General features: G+C 34.7%; 2 protein-coding genes across 8 annotated transcripts in view; both read right to left on the bottom strand.

The window, feature by feature from the left end:
- The window catches only part of PPP3CB (protein phosphatase 3 catalytic subunit beta), a 51,995-nt gene that overhangs the window by 5,652 nt on the left and 20,716 nt on the right, over nt 1–25,627 (bottom strand). For 3 of the 7 annotated variants that reach the window (XM_073878822.1, XM_073878823.1, XM_073878824.1), the window contains exons 5-13: nt 25,476–25,621; nt 25,068–25,207; nt 24,886–24,963; nt 24,685–24,779; nt 21,769–21,894; nt 10,591–10,668; nt 6,194–6,220; nt 4,067–4,151; nt 2,134–2,231 (exon numbers count right to left, since the gene is read on the bottom strand). In XM_073878822.1, coding sequence (XP_073734923.1) covers nt 2,134–2,231; nt 4,067–4,151; nt 6,194–6,220; nt 10,591–10,668; nt 21,769–21,894; nt 24,685–24,779; nt 24,886–24,963; nt 25,068–25,207; nt 25,476–25,621 — 873 coding nt within the window. The remainder of the gene's footprint in view (nt 1–2,133; nt 2,232–4,066; nt 4,152–6,193; nt 6,221–10,590; nt 10,669–21,768; nt 21,895–24,684; nt 24,780–24,885; nt 24,964–25,067; nt 25,208–25,475; nt 25,622–25,627) is intronic. The other 4 variants (XM_025850340.2, XM_025850342.2, XM_025850341.2 and 1 more) reach the window with 2 other exon arrangements.
- LOC112807546 (EF-hand calcium-binding domain-containing protein 10-like) lies at nt 3,440–3,889 on the bottom strand (the record flags this gene model as incomplete). Its single annotated transcript, XM_025850449.1, has 1 exon — nt 3,440–3,889. A coding segment is annotated over one exon (399 nt), but the record flags the coding sequence as incomplete, so codon positions are not given.

The raw sequence follows: 25,627 nt of genomic DNA, 5'->3' as shown, positions 1-25,627 counted from the left end.
CACTGGCACAGCTAGGGAGCTATCCAGTTTCGCAAATTAGACCCCTTAAACTCAGCACTGTCCTGTAACTCTCTCTATGCTGGGAATACAGTCCCTTCAGTAAAACTGTCTTTCACATCTTCCCTGAAGTTGGGGGTGAGTTCAAAGTTGGAAGACCGAGCTTCAGGATGCATGCAAATTAAGAATGAGCAGAAGTGCTGAGATGCCAACAAAGCATGTAATTAGCAGGTACTAATTGTGAAATCTGAAAGAAAGGTTTGCTGCAGATACAATGTAAAAGTAAATAATACATCCAAGGATAATGGAGAGATGACTGTAGTGGAGATTTATTAAAGTATGAGGCCTTTCAGTTTTCCTTTTCTTTTATGAACAAAAAAGAGAAAGGGTATAACATTTTTCAAGCTACTAAAGTTCATCCTTTTCTATTAACGCTTACTTTTGCTAGTTTTATTGAATGTTTAAGATCTTTGTTTTAGCTAAATTATTTTTAGCTCATTTTGCTAATGTCTATAATATAAAAAAATGGAGGTCAAGGAATATAAAGAAAATCAAAGCAGTTTTTCTTTTAATTAAAAAAAAAAAAGGAAACCTCATTCAGAACGAAAATTTGAAACTATCGTTTTAAACCATAGCTGTACTTCTCACACACACCAGTGGTGGTAGCAGACAACACACTAACATATAAAATAGAACATGTATAGGCTACAAGTAGAAATTATTTGTCTACAGGAAAAATTTGCTTATTTATTTAGGCATTTATTATGAGACTGAGTGAAATGAGACTGTGAAAAGTCTATCTACTTTAAATTTATTCAAAATTTTAAATTATTTTTTGCTTTAAAAAATTCACTAATTACAACACCAGGAAGAAAGTCAGCCATGACTAAGGAAAACATCAGATCTGTTGCTGCCTATTTTAACAAAGCAATGACCCTTGGAGGGCTGTCAAAAGTGGCTACAATAAAACATAGAAATTAAAGCTATTCCATATCAGATATTTTGCTTTCCAACCACAAGGGAAAGAAATCTAGACTTTGAGTTATTGTGTATACTCTAAAACATTCATATCACTCTCTTCTTTTTAATCTGTAATGGGCTTTCAAAAAGTTAACCCAGTATTTACACAAATATTTACGCCAAAAAAATAAGTTTTTTTTAATATAAAATATTCAATGAGCCAGATTACAGGAATGCTTTAGGTATAATTCTTTTTATTTTCATGCAAAATAAAGGCACACTTAATAACACCCTTTCAATTTTGACTTACAGAATTTAAATTCAACCCCTTATAACAATGACTTAATATCTAATGTTACATTCATGTTCAGAATGCACAAAGTACAGCAACAAATGCAGCAAACCTCAAAACAAGGTGCTACAAAGTTGCTTCTACATCAAAAGACAGACAAGTGTCTGATAGAGTAATTTAATTTAACATACTTTTACAGACATACAGCTAACCTAAAGAAAGACAGACAGATTTAGGAAAGCAGCTACATCTGCAGAGGAAGAAAACAGCATGTTACAGACAGTCAATTATACATAGAACATTTGACAAACACCACAGAAAACAAACTTTGGCATCATTTACCAGGGTACAAAACCTTGCACAAATCTTTTGGCAAGTGAAGTGCATAAGTAAGGTTTGGGGCCCAAGCAGATTGTTAATTCTAAAATTAAGTATCTGAAAATATAAGCATAGTCTAATACAATTACATAAATTAAAAAAATAAAAAATAAGAAACTTGGAATTACATTTCCATTTTAGTAATATGGATATCCTTGATTCACATTCTGAAACTGGGGCTTTTAAAAGAAAAGGGTGCATTAGACAAACAAAAATAAATAAATATTTAGACATTATGATATGAGCTGCTCCCATATCATTTCTTTGAAAGCTGAGAGACTGACCATTATTTTCGATTGAAAGGAATACCCATTCTATCAATTTTCTGCCCTGGTCAGGTTATTAGCCAGACACTACCTATCATATAGTATTCTGCCTGTGTCAGCTGCTGAGACAGGAACTAAAAAGCAGAAGGAATTCCCTGCATGCATTATGTGTACTGTTAGCAAAAGAGTGAGGTGTGCCCCAGTCCATCTGAGGCACAGCAAGTTGCATAACATCATTACCACTTTGCAGGGTCTGCCGTCCTCCAGCCAACACTCCACTAGGCAACATCCCTGTGGGAGTCAGGCCCTTGAGTGTCAGCACGCTTTCACTCTCCTCCCTATAGCAAAGAGATATAACAGGTATCAGAGACTTCCAACAAGTTTTTAGTTTAAAAGAGGAGATGGGGCCCAGAGGTAGGCCATGTATATAATTTATGACATTCATTGTTATTACCATATTTTCCTCAATTCCAAGATAAGACATTGTTCCATATTTTAAATATTTCAGTATAAGAGGGTATGCCTTACAACTGAGGCATATGTTGTTTTTTCTGAAAAGCTTTATTAAATATATGATGAGATTCATCATCAATGAGAATCATACAATTGAGAAAATATGGTATTTCTATGCTGTAAATTTCAAATGTCTGAGATAACCAGTTTTGCAAATAAATTTAAAAAAATTTTTTTTATTAACATAGGGGTACAGGTCTGTGATTCATCAGTCTTACACAATTCACAGCACTCACCATAGTACTTACCCTCCACAATGTCCATCACCCAGCCACCCCATCACTCCCACCCCCCTCCACTCCAGCAACCCTCAGTTTGTTTCCTGAGATTAAGAGTCTCTCATAGTTTGTGTCCCTCTCTGGTTTCGTCTTGTTTCATTTTTCCCTCCCTTCCCCCATGATCCTCTATCTTGTTTCTCAAATTCCTCCTATCAGTGAGATCATATGATAATTGTCTTTCTCTGATTGACTTATTTCGCTTAGCATAATACCCTCTAGTTCCATCCATGTCGTTGCAAATGGCAAATTCCATTTTTGGATGGCTGCATAATATTCCAGTGTGTGTGTGTGTGTGTGTGTGTGTGTGTGCGCGCGCGCGCGTGTGTGTGTGTGTACATACCACATCTTCTTTATCTCTTCTTCTGTTGATGGACATCTAGGCTCTTTCCATAGTTAGGCTATTGTGGACATTACTGCTATAAACACTGGGGTGCATGTGACCCTTCTGAACACTACATTTGTATCTTTGGAGTAAATACCCAGTAGTGCGATTTGCAAACAAATTTTTAAGGAATGACTCATTTATGTGTGCCTTTAAACCTAGTCTTCCTGAATTAACCCTAAGAAGATAATTTGTGGCTCCAACAAAAGGAACATCTTATATGGACGAGCAAGTTCATCAGGAATACTCTAAAAGGTACCTTTTCCTTCTTATCCTGCTCTAATTTTCAAGGTGTAGAACTAGTACGTTCATCACAGAAGGGTAACACATACTAAAAGTGAGCAATAATAATCACAAGGGTCAAAGACCCTAGTTTTTTTTTTAACTTTATAGAATCATTTATTATCTTGGACTTATGGTGTTATTAAAATGCTGACCATATTTTCTCAGTCCTCTTCTTCACTTCAGATCTGAATTTTTCCAAAGTTATTACATGTCCATCATCTTTTAAAACTTCATCTTCACTCAACAGACCCAGGGTTTTTAGGCCTTCTTTGTACTGCACAAATGATATAGTGCCTTTATTTGAAGTGTCCATCATCTCAAACATAGACACAATGTTAGAGTGATCCATAAAGAAAGGAAAAGCCACGCCTGTTATTTTGGCAATTCTCAGTTGTTCCAATAGAGATATTAAATACTCTCTTGGCTTTTCTGGCCGGGAAAAGAGCAGGGCCCTGGTGAGATAGTTCAGCAACTCCATAATCCGATGTTTTTCCAAATAATTCTTGGCCTCCAGCTCCCTGTTGCCACCCACCTGCCAAAGACCCTAGTTTTAAAGGGACTTGTGTTCCCTTCTTCAATATGTAAATGTACAACTAACTTCTTTATAGGAAGAATGCTACTAAATTGCTTTTAGGTGTCAAACAGGACACTGCTTACAGCAAAGTACAATAAAAGAATTTCTGTAAAGCAAATAGTCAGGAAAATATATCATTACCTGAGAACAGAGAAGACCCTTGCCATCTTGCCAATTGCTCGAATTTTGTTTCTTATGATTTCTTTCCGGGCTGCAGCTGAACCTACTTTCAATGGAATAAATAGAAAAAAAGACTCAAGTTTAGGGCATCCACACTTGCACCATTCTATTAACCTATACCACGCTCATCTTAACCAACACCAAACTCTCTGCCACCAGAAAGCCTCTCACTCCTTCAATGTTTAGCTCGGCCCTGGTCTAATACTGGGGTCTGATACAGATACAAATGAAAAGTAATCCACAAACATTATGACTCTCACACTACTGCTAATCATTAAAATAGCAATGGGAAAGAAACTAGAACCCAACTTGTATCACAAACCAGAGGACCAAAAAAAAAAAAAAAAATGCTAAGAATCCTATAGTCTTTGTTTAATTCTCATGAGGGCCTATGCATGCAGACTAACAAACAAGAATTGGTAATAACTCTGTATAGGCCTCTGTTTAACTATTATAAAAGCCTCTGACATGCAGGCTGGAAATATCCCATCTTACTATGACAGAGTAAGTTCTTTATTCTAAGTGGGTTTAAAAACAATGGTATGAAATAACTACTGTGCAGACGACGCTGAACTAAGGACGATACCAGCATATCAACAATACCACACATCTTAATCTCACGGACTAAATGTCCTCAAGGTCATGCAAATATATACAAGCTCTTACATCCCTAGGTGAGTATGACACAAGGAGAGTGAACAATGAAAAAGATTCCCTAAAAAGCACAGCTAAAGGATCACTCACGTTTCTCTCTAAAGGGTTAGCTGTACTGCCTATCACTGATACAGAAGAGAATATATCAAAATAACTTGATCTTCAGCTGAAGAAAAACTCAAAGTTGTATCTTCCTTCCCTTGGCTTCCAGAAAGAACAACAATCTCAGTCCTGTTATATATAGCAACCAGAATCACTCTGGACCCAAGAGTGTGGTTCCTTAGAGCTGTGCTTCAGCATGATGAAAACACATATAGAAGCACCATGGTTGAGGAGAAAGTTAAGGAAAGGCTAAAGAGACTAGACTAAAAGGGGCCATGGATATATAGAGATCTGAACAACCATAAGTCTTCTGGGCTACAGCATCTCATTTAAAATTCAAGCAGCCCCCAAACACCATATAATTAAAAACTAAGATGATGACTGGACCTTACTGCAAGGAAACAGAAAAGAAATCCAATTTCAAAGACAAAAACAAAAGACATATTTTAGAGAAAATAGGTTCCAGGACTATGTTTATGATGCTCTAAAGAGTAATATTATGAGCACTGAAGCTACAGCTTTTGCAAGTTCAAAACTGCATAGGTACTACGGTACTACACAGCTATTTTTAAGATGCCAAAAATAATTACTAAAAGTCTCAGAATCATAAAACATTAGAATTTGAAGAGACATTAGGAATATTGCAAAGTATAATCTCATTTTAGAGACAAAGAAACTAAGTTTATTAACTGTTTTGTCCAAGGACATAAGGTAAGTCTGATTTCTTTGAATGAATTAAGATAAACATTGTTTTAAAACTGACAGAATTTTAAAAACAGCTAGACTGGGGGAGAGGAGGATGGGGATGGGAGAGGATGGCTGCAATGAGGTACATTTGTATTTTCAGCCTTAATTTATTTATCTGTAAAACTGAAAAATATGTAAACTATACTGATTTCAAATTTTAAAAAATCACTGGAATATAAAAACACTATACAAGTCAGGATTTTAAATCAGTCTACAAACACATCATGCATAATATTAAAGTAAATGTCCACAGTAAAATTACTCTGGGGAATAAGACAGACAATCAAACACCCCTAATCATGCAGGGAAAAGTACAAAACATTACAAATAAGCAAAAGAATGAAGTTTTAAAACAAGAGGAATGAAAAAGAGGGAAAAATATTTCCATGCACAGAAAGACAGAAATCTTGGAATATGACTTCTAAAAACATCAAATTCTATCTCAGATAGCACTTACACTAAATTTGCACAAGGCCCAAAAGGACTCTGCATAAATGGTACTCAATGAATGTGCTAACTTACATGGACATGAGGATAACTTATGAAGTCATATTTCAAAACAATATTACTCTGTCTGGTCTGTACCTTTTTTATTGCCATATATGAGCCGTTCTTCAGATGGAGAGTCCAGAAAAAAGGAAGTGAATGATGGAGAAAAGGTGGTTGAGACAAATAAAAAGATAGAGATTTAACTTGGCAGTGGTACTGAAGAATGAATGTAGAAAGAAAGGGAGAAAAATGAAGGCCCTCATATTCGAAATTTGAAAAATGTAGTACTGTAGGATCTGGTGAATAAAAGAGGGATGCCACTAGGTAGAACTCTAAAGGAAAGATTTCTTAAAAGATATGTGTTCAGAAGAAATTATGGACAGAATGACTATAATATTTGATGGAAGTAGACAAATTAGGGACAGAAAAAAAACACGTGAAAACACATAAGACTGATAAAAGACTGTGCAAACAACAATCGCACATTTATATTGATACCCCTAAGGAAATGTGTCACCCATGGGAGTATGTTAAGTGAAGGGTAATGACACAAATGATATACAAACTCATGTGGTTCTTCAAGGACACCAACACTGGCAAAATCTATAGTATACACAGAGAAATGTAGGTAACTTTATCAACTACCTCAGTGGAAAATCTTACCCACTTCGAATAACGGAAAGGCTAAGCCTCCCACACTCCATAAATAACAAGAACACATAATTTCTTGAATCTGAATGTAGAACTTTTGCACATACTCAGGATCAACAGTATGTGCTTTCTGTTCCCAATCCAATCTGGGAGCTTGAGGGACATCTTTTTGCAGAAATAGCAACAGATTGTTTCAAAGCAAGTAACAGTTCTAAGAGTAGGCAGCAGAAATGTTTCATTTGAGCTTTCCATATCTTCCATTCTAATGCAGAGATACATGATTCCATTATAGGAAATGCAAAGTTTTAGTTTAGTAAAACTGTAAAACATGTGGATTATGTATTTCCTTTACCAAACTCAAGACAAAAGATAAATATCTGAAAGAAATAGTATGCATTCTAAATATCACAGAAATCAGTGTTCAGAAATTCTCTTTAATGATTAAATACCTCTAAAAGGAATGCTACTTGCACTTATACATGCAATGTTTACGCAAATTTTTGCCTTTAAAAATAACTCCACATATACATTAAACAATGCAGAATACCAAAGATTATCACTTAAGAAGAAAGTATTATTCCTTTACCCAGTGTCAGCCCTAAATATGCAAAAACTATCTTTCCTTCCTGCCACTGGGATAGCTCCATTCCTGCTCTCTCCCTTTCCCCACAGAGAAGTTAAACTTTTATTCGGCCTCCACAGCAATCCCCATGCCACCAAGTTTTCTTTCTAAGTCAGATTTCTCCCCATGCCCAGCTCATCAGATGGTTCTACTGCTGAGTAGGAAAAGGGGAAGGAGAGGACAAAAGGCATGCTATCGTGGTGAAAGGAAAGGGGAAAAGAGGTACAGAGTTAAGGGAAAGAAGTACGGGAATGTGATTAAGGAAGGGAAATAAACCCAGTTCCAGTAGCTCTTTTCCCTATCCCATCCTAGTATCTATCCTAATCTCCTCCCATTTCCTCCATTCCTCAATTGTCTCCCCAAACCATTCTCATTCCTCCATACAAACTCCCAGATTCATATTCTTAAAATTTTCTTGGAGTCTTTACTTCTAATACTTGGTATGGAAAGGTGAAGAAATGAGGAGTCATTATACCTGCTATGTTGGCAGTGAAGGGAGATCTATTTCATTCAAAGCTGGAACTCAGTGTATTTTCATGTAGAAACACTGTCACAAATGACAGCTTACCAATTTTTAAAATTATTTCCTTTCTATTCCTTCAATCCATGGATGAGAAAGAAGATCCTGGGAAGTTAAGTAACTTCTCCAAGATTACACAGCTAGCATAATGGTAACGCCAGGATAGCTAGACCATTGATCCTTTTCACTAAACTATACCACCTCTTTAATGATCAAACTTAATTCATCTCTGGAGTGCAAGAGTGATATAACAAGTGGATAAATAAGCATAATTTATAACTGAGAGGAAAATGTTGATTAGATACATAAATCTCATTTGGAATATAATAAAATTTTATACGTATTCCTGGTTGAATCCCAAAAATGATTGTCTATCCTCATATAAATCATAAGTATCTACACCAACCATAATAGACTTAACAAGGAAATTTTTTTATAGGAAGAGGACTAAAGCATTACCTATCATCACTATTTAAAATACTACTAAAAAAACACTATTAATATTGATACAAATTTGTTAAAAATAAAAAGAAATAAAGGTAAAATGTAGAAAAATAAATAACAAGCCTTATGCAAATGACATTTTTAAAAGGAAAACAAAATAAAAATTACCATAGGAAATAATTCTGCTGATCCAAGTTGTCATGAGATAAACCCACTAATACATTATACCTTATACACAAAAAATATGTTAAGACATACCAGATGTAATAAGGATAAAAATTACTATAGTATTAATTTAACTTAATAAAGGATTTTTTTCAGAGAAAAACTATGTGATTTTAAATGGAATGTTGTACATTAAATATATTAAATGCAGTAATTATAGTAAATGAACTAATTATATAGAGCAAGAGATTTGATCTTAGTTTAGAAAACTAAACAAAACTTCCTAGATGCAGGTATGGATTTAATGAGATACCAATTAAAACTGCTACTTGATATTTCACAGAATTTGACATATAACAGAAAACTTTATCTGAAAAAATTAGTGAGCTATGAACCAAAAATTATTTCAGTCATTATATCAATACCTGTAAGAGAATGAAGTAGGTACTATTATCTTCATTTTGAAGATAAAAAAACAGACTCAGAGAAGCGAAGTAATTTGCCTGAGGTCATATAGCCACTATGAGAAACTAGAATCTGAACCCAGACCTAGTCTAACAAGACAAAAAGGGAAAAGGTAGCAGAATAGGGAAAAAAATACTTAATTGTAACTACTTAAAAATTTTATGTAAAAGACAAATATAATGAAATATGGTAGAGCTAAAACTTCTACACAAACAAAAGAATTAAAATTAAAAAAATGAATATTACTCATTAAAACCTATTATCCAAACCAAAAACGAATGCATATAATTTATTTCAGTTAACAAAACTATAAATCAGAGTAAAAAGCACATCTCTGCTTGCCACCAACAGATGGCAATAGCAGACACTTGTACAGTCACTTTGTACTTTTAACAAATGGGCTTACAAAAGTGTTTAAGAATTAAACCTGTTTGTAAGCAAAGAAACTTCTAAATAGCTTTTACTCAGCTTGTACTTAGTAAGTAGTCAAATGAGATATACAGTTTATACACTTGAAAAAGTAGACAGTAATTTTTTTTAATTAAAAATCATTAGAAAATCAAGGAAATGTAAATTAAACCAAGTGTAATTCACTAGTATGTAGCCACCAAGCAAAATAAGTAAAAATGACCAAAACCCAATGAGGTGGGCCTGTGGAGAAAGAGGTCTATGGATTCATTGCTAAAAGTATTTCATATTGGTCCAATTCTGCAAAGTAATCTGGCAGTGCATAGTTAAAATAATGAAGCTAAAACATACATTTAATTCTGTAATTCTCTTCAAGAAATTTATCCCAAGAAAAAAACTACTGTACAAACATATGTATTGCATGCTATTCATAATAAGGATAACTGAAAGCAATCCAAATGCCAAACAACATGAGATTAACTATGAAAATTATGGTAAATTATTTAGAAATATGTAGCTATTAAGTTGTACCAATATGTAGACCATGTTTAATAAAGTATTTAAATTTAAAAGTTTTAAATTAAAAAAAGTTTTAAATAAAAATTTCAAGACATAAAAATAAAAGGAATTTTGTTTTTATGGTATTAAATTATACTATGATTGTACATCAGTACATAGGCTGGTTAGCTTACATAAGAACAAACAGCCGTATCTAACCTTGTTTCTATGGAAAAGATGCTTCTGAAAATCAAACTAAACCAATAGGTGGTCTCTTAAAACACAACCACTCATAAGTTGGCAACAGCTTACTTTACTTAGTTTTGGGGAAAAAAGAGTGACAATAACATTGCCGGTTCAGGTATGTTTCTGATGCACTAAGACTGTACCAATAAAACAAAAAGCATTTTTATCCTCCCTCTAAGCAGTGTCCATATTCATGAAGAACCACATTCTTTAGTACTTTCAATTTTCCTTTCCTTCTGTTCTTCCAAATTTCCCTTTTCCCAAAATTCATCTTCCCCATACCAATAGAAAAAAAGTAAAATCGCTAAAAAAAAAATCTTAAAATAAACAGCATCTGAAAAAGTGTCTTGACACTTATCAAATGGCACAGTCATTTGAGAACAATGACTACATTTTGCAAAAGAGTGTGTACTGAAGCTGGGCAGTTAAAAGATACCATTTCACAATGAAAAATAGTAAAATGAATAATCATACCATCAAACTGGTCTTCACCTTCAGTCATTAGTTCATCATCAGAGCAAATACTCAGAACATTTACCAACATTTCTGTCACTATTCAAAAATGAAAAAAGAACAGTTACACGTTAGTGGACCAAATTCAACTGTCTATATGTACCAACACCAATTATTCATATAATGGTCAAATGATTTTTAACCCAAGAAGAAATACATTCTGATAGCAAGAATGAAGAAACTAAAAAATACCAAGGTTTGAGGCACCTAGGTGGCTTAGGTAGGTTAAGTGTCCAACTCTTTGTTTCAGCTCAGGTCATGGTCTCAAGAGTCTTGAGCCTGAGCCTGGAGTTGGGCTCCGAGCTCAGCACAGAGTCCGCTTGGGATTCTTTCTTCTTCTCCCTCCCTCTCTGCCCTTCCCTCTGGGCACACTTGCTCTCTCTCTCTCAAATAAATAAATAAAATCTTAAAAAAAAATACTAAGGTTTTCAAAATGAAAGAAATTCAGTGGTTTACAAGTCTGAGAGAGATTCTGTACAGAGTAAGTTTTCAGGTCTCAGAAAAAAAAAAATGAAGCCCCCCCCCCAAAGATGAATAACATCTAAATGTATACATTTAAATTCTTCATTTATGGATACAGTATTTCCTTACAGAGTAAGAAAAAACACATAGCAGTTTCACTGTTTCAAAAAAGTCCCAGAATTTGTTTTTTTTTTTTAAGAGAGAGAGAGAGAGGGTGAGTGGAGAGGGGCAGAGGGAGAAGGAGAGAGAGAATCCTAAGCAGGCTCCACTCAGTGCAGAGCCGGATATAGGGTTCAGATCTCACAACCCTGGGATCATGACCTAGCTGAAATCAAAAGTCAGATGCTTAACTAACTGAGCCACCCAGGAGCCCCCAGGATTCAATTTTTTAAAAACTTACTCTAGCAGGTCCCTTAAAACTTAATTCTTAAGGTTACCAATGACTAATCACCTGAACCCATGGTTCTTTCTTAGGCTTACTCCTTTACCATTCTACGTATTTTCCCTTTCTCTTTTCCCTTAGTTTGCAAGGTTCTACTCTTTTGGTCTTCCTACATTTCAGACTATTTCCCCCCTAAATTCAGATATTCTCAAGACTCTCTCTGCACAATCTCCTGTGGTTTTATATGCTCAATCTCTTGGCAATTCCATCTCTAACTATACAGTTTCAAGTATCACCTTTGTGAAGATGATTCCAAAGTCTGTATCACCAGTATTGACCTCTCCTTCAGCCTCCGGATTTCCCTGATGGTTTTACTGCCAGCCATTTTAAACAATTTTATATTGCATTTATATTTATATAAATGTAGGGTGATGTTTTGTTTACTCTTGTACCTCAGAATCTAGTACAGCGAATGGAACACAACAGGCATCCAATAAATATTTGACAAATGAATAATTTAAAAAAGGTATAAGCAAGTTTCAATTAATAAATAAAAATGCCTATCAAATATTAGCTGCTGGATGTCCTAATGATACCTAGAAATGAACACATCCAAAACAAAATTCAATACTGCTATTATTCCTCCTATAAATGTATTAATAGCATACCACATGCCAGGCACTGTGCTAAAGCTCTGGGAATCAGATATAAAAGGTCCAGTCTCTACCCTCCATAAGTTTACTAACTACTAAAGGAGATATATATATGCATACACATACCACAGTAAAGTGACAAGCCCAATGCTGTAAATATGCAGAGTTATACAAAAAGACCTGCAGGGGAAAGGAAGGCTTCTGGTAGAGGAATCATGCAACAGGACTTTGTCAGGTGGAGACGGCAAATAAGGCATTCTAATCATAAGTTAGAAAAAGTATGAAGTAGTCATTATAGATCAATGGAACAGAACTAAGAGTCCAGAAATAAAACATCACATTTAAGGCCAACTGATTTTCGACAAGGGTGCCAAAACAACTCAGTGTGGGAAAGAACAGTCTTTTCAACAAATGGTGCTGGGACAACTGAATATTTACATGCAAAATAATGATGTTGGACCCCCCCACTATACACCATATACAAAAATTAACTCAAAATGGATCAAAGACCAGAGCGCCTCGGTGGCTTAGTAGGTTAAGCGTCTGACTCTTCATTTCAGATTAGCTCAGGTCAGGATCTCAGGGTTGTGAGACTGAGCCCCACATCGGGCTCTGCACTGGGTGTGGAGTCTGCTTGGGCTTCTCTCTCTCCCTCTCCATCTGCCCTCACCCCCAGTTCCCCGCCACTGTCTCTCTCTTCCTCAAAAACAACAACAAAAAACATGATCCAAGTCCTACATGTAAAAGCTAAAACTATAAAAGTCTTAGAAGATATCATAGAGGAAAATCATTAGTTTCGATTAGGCAACGGGTTTCTTAAACACAACCCCCAAAACACAAGCAACAACAAAAAATAAACAGGAATTCATCAAAATTTAAAACTCTTGTGCTTCAAAGAACACCATCTAGAAAGTGAAAAGACAACTCAAAGGAACAGGAGAAAGTATTTATAAATGATGTATCTCTTAAGGAACTTGCATCTAGAATATACAAGGAACTTTTACAACTCACTAAAAAAAGAAAACCATTTTAAAAATGAACACAAGATTTAAATGAACGTTTCTTCAAAGACGATAAGCAAATGGCCTATAATATACTTCAAGGTTATGCTAATCAAACAGTATGGTACTGGCACAAAAAAGACACACAGACCAATGAAACAGCATAGAAAGCCCAGGAATAAACCCATGCTTATACTGTCAATCTATAACAAGGAGACAAGAACATATAATAGAGAAGACTGTCTCTTCAATAAATGATGTTGGGCAAACTGGATAGCTACATGCAAAAAAGAAACTGGACCTTTTTCTTATACCATACACAAAAATAAACTCAAAATGGATTAAAGACCCAAAAGTAAGACCTAAAACCATAAAACTCAAAGAAAATAGGCAGCAAATTCTTAAGGTCTTAGCAGTATTTTTCTGGTTCTCTCCTCAGGCAACAGAAACAAAAGCAAAAATAAACAATTGGGACTGTATCAAACTAAAAAGCTTTCGCACAGTGAAGGAAACCAACAACAAAATGAAAAGGCAACCTACTGAATAAGAGAAGATATTTGCAAATGATACATCTAATGAGGGGTTAATATCCAAAATATGTAAAGAACTCATACAACTCAACATCAAAAAACCCAAACAATACCATTAAAAATGGGCAGAGGGCTTGAATAATTATTTTTTCAAAGGAGACATACAGATGGCCAACAGACACATGAAAAGATGTTCAACATTACTAACCATCAGGGAAATGCAAATCAAAACCACAACGAGATACTACCTCACAATAGTCAGAAAGGCTTGTATCAACAAGATAAGAGACAAGTATTGGCGAAAATGTAGAGAAAAGGGAACTCTCACGCACTACTGGTAGGAATGCAAATTAGTACAGCCACTACGGAAAACTGTATGGAGGTTCCTCAAAAAATTAGAAACAGAAATACCAGGGACACCTGGGTGGCTCAGTTGGTTAAGCATCTGCCTTCGGCTCAATTCATGATCCCAGAGTCCTGGGATCAAGTTCCACATCGGGCTCCTTGCTCAGTAAGGAGCCTGCTTCTCCCTTTCCCTCTGCCTGCCACTCTGCCTACTTGTGCTCTCTCTCTCTCCGTCAAATAAATAAATAAAATCTTTAAAAAAAATAAATATAAATAAACAAAAAAGAGAAATACCATATGATCCAGTAATTCTACTTCTGAGGACTTACCTGAAGAAAACAAAAACACTAATTTAAAAAAGTATATGCACTCCTATGTTTATTGCAGCATTATTTAAAATACCAAGATATGAAAACAACATAAGTGTCCACTGATAGATGAATGGATAAAGAAGATGTAGTATGTATACACAGTGAAATGTTACTCAGCCATAAAAAAGGAATGAAATCTTGCCATTTGTAACAACATGGATGGATGTAGGGGATATCATGCTAACTGAAATAAGTCAGACAAAAAAAGACAAATACCATGTTATTTCACTTATATGTAGAATCTAAAAAACAAACAAAAAACAGGAATAGACTCATAAATACAGAGAACAAACTCATGGCTGGCAGAGAGGCGATGGGGGATAGGCAAAATAGGTAAAAGGGATTAAGAGGTACAAACTGACAGTTATAAAAGAAAATAAGTCACAGGGATGAAAAGTACAGCATAGAGAATATAGTCAATAATATTATAATAGCTGCGGTGCCTGGGTGGCTTGTATCAACAAGATAAGAGACAAGCCTGCCTTTGGCTCAGGGCATGATCTCAGGGTCCTGGGATCGAGACCCACATCAGGCTCCTGGCTCAGCGGGGAGCCTGCTTCTCCCTCTCCCTCTGCCTCTCCCCCTGCTCATGCTCGCTCTCTCTCTCCCCCTGTATCTCTGTGTCTCAAATGAATAAATAAAATCTTTAAAAAAAATAATACCAACAATATTGTAATAGCTTTGTATGGTAACAGGTAGTTAATTATATTTATGGTAAGTTATATTTATTTATATTTATATATAAAAATATATTTATATTACATTCATAATGTATACAATTGTCAAATCACTATATTGTACACCTGAAACTAGTATAATATTGTATATCAACTATACCTCAATTAAAAAAATTTTTTGTAATGAACACAGGATTTAAATTAAGATTTCTTCAAAGAAGATAAGCAAATGGTCAATAAGCACATAAAAATATACTCAATACCATTATTCATTAGGGAAATGCAAATCAAAACCATAATGAGATACAACTTCATATCCAATATGATGGCTATAATAAAAAAAACATAGTAATGAATGTTGGCAAGAATATGAAAAAAATGGAACCATTATACACTGCTGATGGGACTATAAAGCTGCTCTGAAAAACAGTTTGGCAGATCCTCAAAAGGTTAAACATAGAGTTACCATGTGACTCCCAGTTCTATACCTAAGAAAATAAACACATATGTTCATACAAAAACTTGTACATGAATGTTCATTGCAGCATTATTCATAATAGTTAAAAAGTGGAAGCAATCAAATGTCTTGCAGCTAATGAATGGATAAACAAAATGTGGTAAACAATATCACTCATCATCAGGGAAATGCAAATCAAATCCATACTGAGATGCAACCTACTGAATGGGAGAAGACATCTGCAAATGACATATCTGATAAAGGGCTAGTATCCAAAATATATAAAGAACTTACACAACTCAACACCCAAAATACCCCAAATAATCCAATTAAAAAATGGGCAGAAGACATAAACAGACATTTCTCCAAAGAAGACATGTAGATGGCCAACAGACACATGAAAAGATGCTCAACATCATTCATCATCAGGGAAATGCAAATCAAAACTACAGGATAAACCACCTCATAACTGTCAGAATAGCTAAAATAAAAAACACAAGAAACAACATGTGTTGGTGAGGATGCAGAGAAAAAGGAACCCTCTTACACTGTTGGTAGGAATGTAAACTGGTGCAGCCACTGTGGACTCCTCAAAAAGTTAAAAATAGAACTACCCTACAATCTAGTAATCGCACTATTTACCCCCAAAATGCAAAAACACTAATACAAAGGGATACATGCACCCCTATGTTTATAGCAACATTATTTACAACAGCCAAATTATGGAAGCAGCCCAAGTGTCCCTCAACAGATGAGTGGAAAATAAGTATAAATACACACACAAACACACATACACACACACACACATATGTACAATGGAATATTATTCAGTCATTAAAAAAGAATGACATCTTGCCATTTGCAGCAACATGGATGGATCCAGAGACTATAATGCTAAGGGAAATAAGCCAGAGAAAGAAAAATAATATATGATCTCACCCGTATGTGGAGTTTAAGAAACAAAACAAATGAACAAAGGAAAAAAAAAGAGAGAGAAAAACCAAAACATAGGCTTTCTTTTTTTTTTAAAGATTTTATTTATTTATTTGACACAGAGAGAGAGAGAGAGAGAGAAGCAGGCTCCCCACTGAGCAGGGAACCTGACGTGGGGCTCGATCCCAGGACCCCAGGATCAAGATCTGAGCCGAAGGCAGACGCTCAACCAACTGAGCCACCCAGGCACCCCAAAACACAGACTCTTAACTATAGAAAACAAACTAATGGTTACCAGACAGAAGGTGGCTGGGGGGATGGGTAAAATAGGTGAAGGGGATTAAGAGTACACTTATCCTGATAAGCACTGAATACTATATGAAATTGCTGAATCACTACATTGTACATCTGAAACTAATGTAACACTGTATATTAACTACACTGGAATTAAAATAAGCTTTTCTTTACCCTCCCTACCCAAAATAAAATTTTTTTAAAAAGTGGTATATCCAGACAATAGAATATTATTTGGTCACAAAAAGGAATGAAGTACTAATTCATGCTACAACATGGATAAACCTTGAAAACATTATAGAAAGATGCTAGTCACAAAAGATCACAAATTATATGATTCCAATTATATGAAACGTCCAGATTACGCAAATCTATGGAGGTAGAAAATAGATTAATGGTTGCCTAGGGCCAGCAAGGAGAGACAGGAGGAAATGGGGAGTGACTGCTAATGGACACAGGGTTTCTTGGGGAGGATAATGAAAATGTTTCAAAAACGACTGTAAGGATCATCGCACAACTCCAGGAATATACTAAAAACCACTGAATTGTAGGATTTAAACAGGTTAACTATATGGGATGTAAATTATATCTCAGTAAAACTTATGAAAAAATAAAGACAAAATATGAAGGCATGAAACTTAATTGAGCATAACATTTTCAAGGAATCGGTTATGCTGTGTTATGGTTAGAACACAGAGACTAAGATAAGAAGGAAAGAAATGAGGCTGAAGATAAAGTAGGGAAGGTCCAAAGACATTGTGTGACAGTTAAGGTTTATCTTCAAAGATACCAGAAGTCATTTATGAATAATATACAGTAGCTTTTAAGCATATAGTACTTTTCATCCTCTGAAGGAAAGGCAAGAGAGTAATAGCATAGTAGCAGCCAAGGAAAGATAACAAATGGGGGAAATGTTATTTATCTTTAAAATAAAGATCAGATGGATCTGAACAATTTATAAAAGAACTTAGTAGAGAGAGTTTGAAGACAGAAGATCTAACAGATGAAGCAAGTTTCCTGAAAAAGTAGAAGCACAATGGAATCCAGAGTCAAGTTAGAAGCCTTGGATGGAAGGGTCACCTCCTCAACAAGACAAGAATTCAAGATGAGTGCAGTTTATAAAGCAGGGGAACAGTAAACAGAGAAAGCTCCCACTAGCGGTATATGTTTCCTCTGAGAGTGAGGGAAGTGGCTACAAAAAGAATGTTTAAGAGAAAAAAAAATTAAATTGAGAATATATCCTAAGAGAAAAGGAAGAAGACTAGTGACACAAAGAATTTTTGGGTACTATCGAGAGCCCAGCCAATGCTAGCAATCAAAGGCTGTATAAATATCTCTAGGCAGTTCTCTACACCCTGGCTATGAGAATGGAGAAAATGGATGGTTGCATTTACTGGGGCTAAAATTTATAAGATAAATGAAATAGAAAAAAAAGAGAGAAAGGAGTTTGAAGGTGTGTTAAGAAGAGAGGTGAGGAGGGATCTGACTAATAAGAAAATGACATGGTCAAAGGCCAAGCAATCCCAATGAAGATCAAGAGCAGCTACAACTGGAGTGAGGGGTAGCTAAAATAACAGGTTTTCATCAGAGAGTGTTAATGGCAATATCGTCACCTGACTCAAAATATCCAAGTCATCTTCAACCATTCCCTCCCCTGCAACGTGCAATCTTGTTTGTCTTACTGATTTTACCTCTTTACTTCTCCCCTGCTCTCTATTTCTAATGCTACCAGGACTTCATTATATTTCCACTTGACTCTTGATGGAGCTTCATAACAGGTCTCCCAATTTCTAGTCTTTCTTCTAGTCCATTTCATCAATTTTTCTAAATGACTATCATGGTTATATTCTGTTTCAGTGGATTCCCACCATTTATCAAAGTTCCAAATTCTTTGTATGGTGATCAAGAGCCTCATGATCTAGCCCTGACTTAAGTTTTCATTCTTTTTCTATTACTGTCCTTCATACATCTTAACTGTAAATCAATCTGAACCCCTCAACAACATTTGTTAATGGTCTTATGCTCTCTTACTTTCTGTCTCAGGCTTAGTAAGTTCTCTTACCTAGAATTCTCTTGCCCGTATCTACCAGCATAATTCCAATTCCACCATTCTTCAAGCCTTGGTTCAAATGCTACTTTGATCCCTCTGACAAATATAATCTACCCCTATTCTCAATTCTTATAAAACTATGTTTCTCTAGGACTACTCATCTAATATTACATTTTGTTATTATTTATGTATCTTAAGTCCTCTATTAATCTGCAAAGACCTATAGCTCACTTGTGTTTTTGTATCCTTAGTAACTTGAATAAAACAGACTTTCCAAAAAAAAAAATCTACTATATGAATAAATCTTACATGTATGACCTTCTATGGAAGATCACACTATATTGGACCCTCTAGAACAGAGTTCTTAAACTGGGGCCAGTAAACCTGAGGGGGGTTACCAAATCACTTCAGATCTACAAGCATTGTGAAAATGTTACGTTTATGTACAAATGTACATATATTTGTACATGAAATTTTCTGGGGCAAAAGTCCATAACTTTCATCACAATCTCAAAAGGGTATGTGTTACAAATTAATAAAAGTTTTTGTGTAGTTACTTTAATAATAAGAGTTCTTACCTTTTAGAGAGTCATTCTAAAATATTTATAGCTACAAAAGAAATAGCTGAACTATGACCCAAAATAATTAAAGTCTGGGGTGGGGAGTAGTGGACGGAGATATAAATGACACAACATTGGCCATAATTTGATAACTGTTGAAGCTGAGTAATTGGTACATAGCAATTCATCATATTATTCACTCTGCCTTTGTGTATGTTGGAAATTTTCCAACACAGGATTTTTTTTTTTTAAGAAATAAAAAGGCCCAGGGGCGCCTGGGTGGCTCAGTCAGTTAAGTTAAGCATCTAACTCTTGATTTCAGCTCAGGTCATGATCTCAGGGTTATGAGATCCAGCCCCACAACAAGCTCCACACTGAGCAGTCTGCTTGAGGATTCTCTCCCCCTGCCCCTCCCCGAACTCGCGCACGTGCACCCTCGAGCGCACTCTTTCTCTCAAATAAATAAATCTTTAAAAAAAGCAAAGCCCCTAAAAGGTTAAAAAACCACAGATTTCATCTAACTTTAGGATTAAATCGGCCTCTAAGGAAGCCTCTGGCTTAGGTTAGTTGCTTCTCAGAGACTAGATCAGAGTCAAACTGGGTTTTTCAAAGTGGAACAAATGAGATGTCATTTGCTGCTATTCACAACAAAAGAAAATTTTCATTAGAATCAAATAGTTAGGCTATATAAACAGCCAACAGGTATTAAAATGGAAAAAATATGCAGAGTTTGAAAAAATCTTACTGTGCTCAACACTGGTTAGGATTCTTTCTATTTGCGTATAATGTTCAAATCTTCACATTTTTAGAAAGACATGAATAATTTGGAGAAGATCCACAGGAAAAAAACAACACTGGTCAAAAGGTTTGAATACTTCCTCATCTTATGATTTAGAGTGGCAAAAAAGAACAAAAGATTACTTAGTAGCAGACTTCAAATGTAGGAACGGATAGAAACCTACTGATTCTCCATCTTCACTTATGAGAGATCCAAAGAAACTAGATTAAATTTTGTCATCTCTCATAAGAAGCCAGACTACATGATTATTAAGTTCACTATTAGTTCTAAAATTCTATGATGTCCTGGTTTTTGATAGGGGCACTAGTTGAGAAAAGCTATTATCTCTATTTATTTCCTTGTTTAAACACTCATAGCACATCAGACCAGTAATACTGAAATATTTCCTTTTGAGAATCAAATCAGAATCTAAGAAATGTCCATTTTCCTCTTTATCATCCCCCTTTCTTTCCACCCCCACCCCACTTATATTACATTAAAATAGCTGAGTTGCAGTCTAGCCTGAAGGCAGGAGAATGAGCAAGATGAATTCTTAAATTCCCTTTAGCCCGATGATGCTATGATTGAACTATTTCTCATATACCAAAGATAGAAGGTTATAAGTGTAATGCATCCCTTGCACCTAAGCCCTTTACTGGCCCCCTTCTCAAATGCTAAAGTGGGTAATTCTATCTCCATATTAGCTTAATGTTGACCTACTGAGTAACTGATGAAGACCAAAGGCAACCTTCAAAAAATCTGTTTAACATACACAGTTTAAGTATTAACTCTGTATTTTAGAACCCAAAATTGCGTTGGCAGAAATAACATATCCCCAAGAGAAAGGAACATTTTGTAACACGGAAGAGGTGAGAAAAAATAGAAATATAGAACAAAATGTTTTACAATCATGTCTGTATTCTCATATTCTTATTTTCCACATATGGAAACTGAGGCATTACCTTGTGAAAATTAACACTAAAATGGAAAAGAAGAATGTGATGAAGTAAGGAAATCCTAAGAATCCTATACAACTAGGAAAAAAAACGAAATTTCTTAAATAGCATTTATGTTCTCTTAAAAAGCCTATTAAGTATATACTAATATATTATTATTGGAAATTATCAGAAAGCATTACCACTAAATTTGTATACATGTTTTTAATAGAGGAGAAGAAATATTAGGTTTAAACCTGAACTTCTCTTTATCATTTCTCTCAGAGTATAGAACCGCTATGACTAACATTGCCCAAAACTAGGGCTATTAAATTCTCTCATAAATTACTTTGACATCCCCCAAAAGTGGCGTTAAAATGTGCAAAAGTGTCCATTCCAAAGCAAAGCTATCCCTCCATTCCTTCATAAAAGATTTAAGCTAAAGAAAAACAGAAAGAAAACCCAACAGCTGAAGACAACATCAAGCTATTTATAAGTCTTCTCCCAGTCCCCCAGACACCCTCACATGGGGGCTATAAACAGCTAACCAAAATATCTTTGAGGCTCTCGTAACCACACCCACTGACACAAGTAGAGCTGAACCCATAGTGAAACTAGACTTCAGTTTCCTTTAACAAGTATGTGCCTCCGATAATAAACTGGAGTAAATGTGACAGTAATAAAACATTAAAAAAAAAATAAGAATCATACCTTTTTCTCCAACAAATGGTAAAGACCATGTGAAGACATCCATAAAATTGGGCAACCAGTAAGGATGTGGAGAACAGTTAAACTGTCGAATATTCATCACATTATTTTCATACTTTAATACAGCAGCTGTAAGGTAAGTTTGAATGTGAATGTAACAATTTGTCTTTAGCTCCAAAACTCTAAAACACATAAAAGCAAAAAAACACTGTTTTAAAGGAGTGGGGAATCAAGGTGTGAGTTGAATGAGGACTAGTAAAGGGAGATAGGAACAAATTTTTAGTAATAACACATTTTTGTTTTTAACACACTTTTATGGAGAGCTTTGTCAGATCTATACTTATTAATGAAATTTCCAGATTTCTAGAATGTTTTACTTTATAATTCAATGACAAACATGCACTTTTACTATATCCAAAATTGTGAAAACTCAATTATTAGAGGAAACACAGAATGGCAATGAGCAATTTTCTAGGTTTAAAGTTCATACAAGTTGAAGGAATTTAAGAGGATCTTTTTCATTACAGGCAACCTGAAAAGGATAGCTGATGGTAATGAAGCAAAAAACAAAAAAACAAAACAAACCCAGAAAAAAAGCAGTTCCTCATGACTGTCTGAATGTATTTATTTCATTTAATATGGGAAATCAAATGAAACTACAACAAAGAAATATTTTATTTCATTTAGAAAAAATTCCATTAAAATACCAAAAAGAACATATTATAATCAAATAACCCAAAGGTAACAGACTCATCTCAATTTCAGGTATCTTTCTGTTGTTTCAAAACATTAAAAAGAATAATATCTTAAATTAACTACATAGGTTTCAGCCACAGGTTATATTATTTTCTAGAATAGTGGGTTAGATGGACTAGATTCCAATCTAAGCTCCAGCACATACTAGCTTTGCAATGCTTGGTAAATTATTTAACTAATCTGTTTCTCATTTATAAAATAGAACCATATAATATGTCCACCCTAACTACCTCAGAAGTTTGTTTTACGATCAGAGAATATATTTCACATGAAGGTATATAAAAGTATAAAATGCTTTGTAGATATTATAATAATTATGTGGTTATTTTTTTCCATTTTAATGAAAGCATGAAAATGCAGATATTAAATTCCAAGACTTGGGATTCTGGCTTATACAAAGTCACAAGTAATATGCTTGTTTCCCTTATGGAATAAAAGTATTTTAAATTTGGCCTCAGAAATTAAGGAATGATATCAAGTTTTCAGCTTTAAAACAAAAGAGAGAGAGAATCTAGAAAATTGCCTTAGAGATGAAATGAAACATTACAAACATATCCATACCATGTAAGCACTCAAATCATTAACACTATGTACAGACTAATCACTACCAAGAGACATTTGATTTTGACAAGACAGATTCAATGGTTTGAGTTTCTTTTCTGAATACTCAGAAAAGTGATCCCTTAAAACCCCCTAAATCAAACTAACAGAGGACAACCAATAAGACAATCAACTGAGCACTGAACACTAGATCCTGTAATACTGACAAGGGGAGGTCATAGGTGAGGTATTAGGAGCACTGGTAGGAGGTTAAATGTAGCACTCTATTCTGTTCTTAAGAACAGAGTCAAAACTTAGATACATTCTCCTCAAAAATGAAGCCACACATCATTAGGTAACTTCTCTAGAAGTTCTGAAATTTATAAACCAAACTATAATTTAAAAGAATATTTTAGCATTGGCATAATCCTTAAAGGCTGCACTGATACTAGCTTCTGAAGATGAGCAACTCAGTCAAGGTATGGTTTTTTTGGTAATTAATATAGTATTAAGTTTTTGTAACATACTCTGTATCAAAGTTATTTAGCATGCTACCATTTGATCTCAGGCAAATGTTTTAGTCTTTTAACCATCATCTCAAATAATTAAAAAAAAAAACACACAACTCTTCTGTTCCTCTTTTGAACTCCATGACCCATATTTAGCAATGACCTCATTATCTCTCTAATACTTTTAAAAGTCTTTAACCTTCTGTTCTTTCCTCCTGGCACATCTGCTCCAGTGACCCTGGAAACTATGGCACAGTAACTGAATTCCAGACATATCAAGACGGAATAGGAGATGGCTTCTTAATTTCCTCTTCTGAAAATGTGTGCTACGTAAACATACCCAAGCTCATCTTCAATTTCCTTGGCACACACTTAATTAAATTAAGATCCTTTGGCATTATCTGTCAATAAGCTATGTTCAAAGTTAAATGAAACCAAATTATTATAAACAGATCAAATCTGGACAGAAGGAAAGGGAATGGAAGCAGGTGGAACAGCAAGTAAAGAAACAAGATGTAAGAAAAAAGGAAAAAAGAACAGTAAAAAGAAAAGAAAGGGAGGAATATATCCCTGAAAGGGGGTCAGAGTGAACTGATCAAAGAAGGTTCAACTTTTAATCTTCAGGGGGCAATGATAAGACTGTGGAGGTAAAAGGAGGGAATAAGAAAGGGAATAAGAACCTAGATCAGTGAAGAAAAAACAAGAAACATGATAAACTAAATTAACTATACAGTGCCAATACACGAAATGGTCAAAGCAGCAGCAGCTTTATGCAAACAAGAAAACATTCTCTTGATTATAAGGGGAAAGATTTAAGAAAGGGGAGTTTGAGAAAATCATGTTTGGTTTCTTGACTTAATTCAGAATATTTTTCAGTAAGGTAGCTTCTATGACTGCCAAGTTGTAGAATGGTTACATATGATTTAAGTTTCACATTTTGGATTTTTATATTTTTATTTCTTGTTCTCTCCCCTCCCTTATATCTTACACTTTTTTATAATGAGATTTGGATAAATACAGTTTCAAACAATGCCTTTTTTCTATTATTTAAAAAAAAATAAGTCAATTAAAACGCTAAGTTGTTTAACAATTTTTTTTATCAACAACATCTTACCTTTATTATTGTAGACATCTAAGTAATTAGGTGCCGAAAAAATTGTTATTAATGAAGGGAACCCTGTAGTTTGACTTTTTCTGTACATTCTATAGCTGTAAAACAAATAGCTTAATATGCATCGTAAAGCATCAATCATGAGTTACTAAGTTTGATTTGTACATAAGGTGTTAATTTGGGTCAGGGAAACAGAATTCTTACCCTGCATCTTGAGCTTCATGAGCTCTAATAATCGATAACAAATTATTGTTTTGCAAAAATTCACACACTGCTGGATAGCTGTGGGGGAAAAAAAGTAAATTAAGTAAAATAATGATTTTCTACATGAAACATATGCTATTTTAACAACTAAAATGTGTTTAATCTTGGATATTTTTCCTTACTTATAAAAATAAGAACATCCTCGAACTGTATTGTGACTAAAATGTTCCTGTGATTTTTCATTTCCAAAATCTTCAGAAGGATCGGACCATAACAAGTCACACATTGGTCCAAATGCAGGTGGCTCTTTGAATCTATCTAACTGTGAAAGAAAGAAAAGAAAGAAACAAAGAACAGAAATAACTTGTCAAAAAGTGAGAACAGAATGGACACAGGAAAGTGGTACCAACTTTGAATACTGTCCATACTACATTGTTCTGAATGGTTAGAAGATATTTCCTTAAAATATCAGTATATTAATTTTTACCATTACCTAATCTTGGCAGTAAAGAGGAGTTTGAAGCTTCTACTCTCTACCCAACAAAGTACTGTAAATAGGAATCAACCCTGGAACTACAATATATACTCACTCTCCTAATATCATCCAGTGTGTGTATTTCTGGTGAAAGCCCACCATGAACACAAAGAAATTGTTGATTTAAAAGTGCAGCAAGAGGCAGACTATCAAAAGCTTCCATACAAGCTTCATAGACTCTTTCTGAATATTTAATTTTACCTAGAA

This window comes from Callorhinus ursinus, unplaced genomic scaffold (assembly GCF_003265705.2).
Source record: "Callorhinus ursinus isolate GAN/ISIS: 27379988/994484 unplaced genomic scaffold, GSC_fseal_2.0 scaffold31, whole genome shotgun sequence".
Taxonomy (NCBI): domain Eukaryota; kingdom Metazoa; phylum Chordata; class Mammalia; order Carnivora; family Otariidae; genus Callorhinus; species Callorhinus ursinus.
The sequence above is the reverse complement of the archived record's forward strand: the minus strand, read 5'-3'. Positions and strand labels throughout refer to the sequence as shown.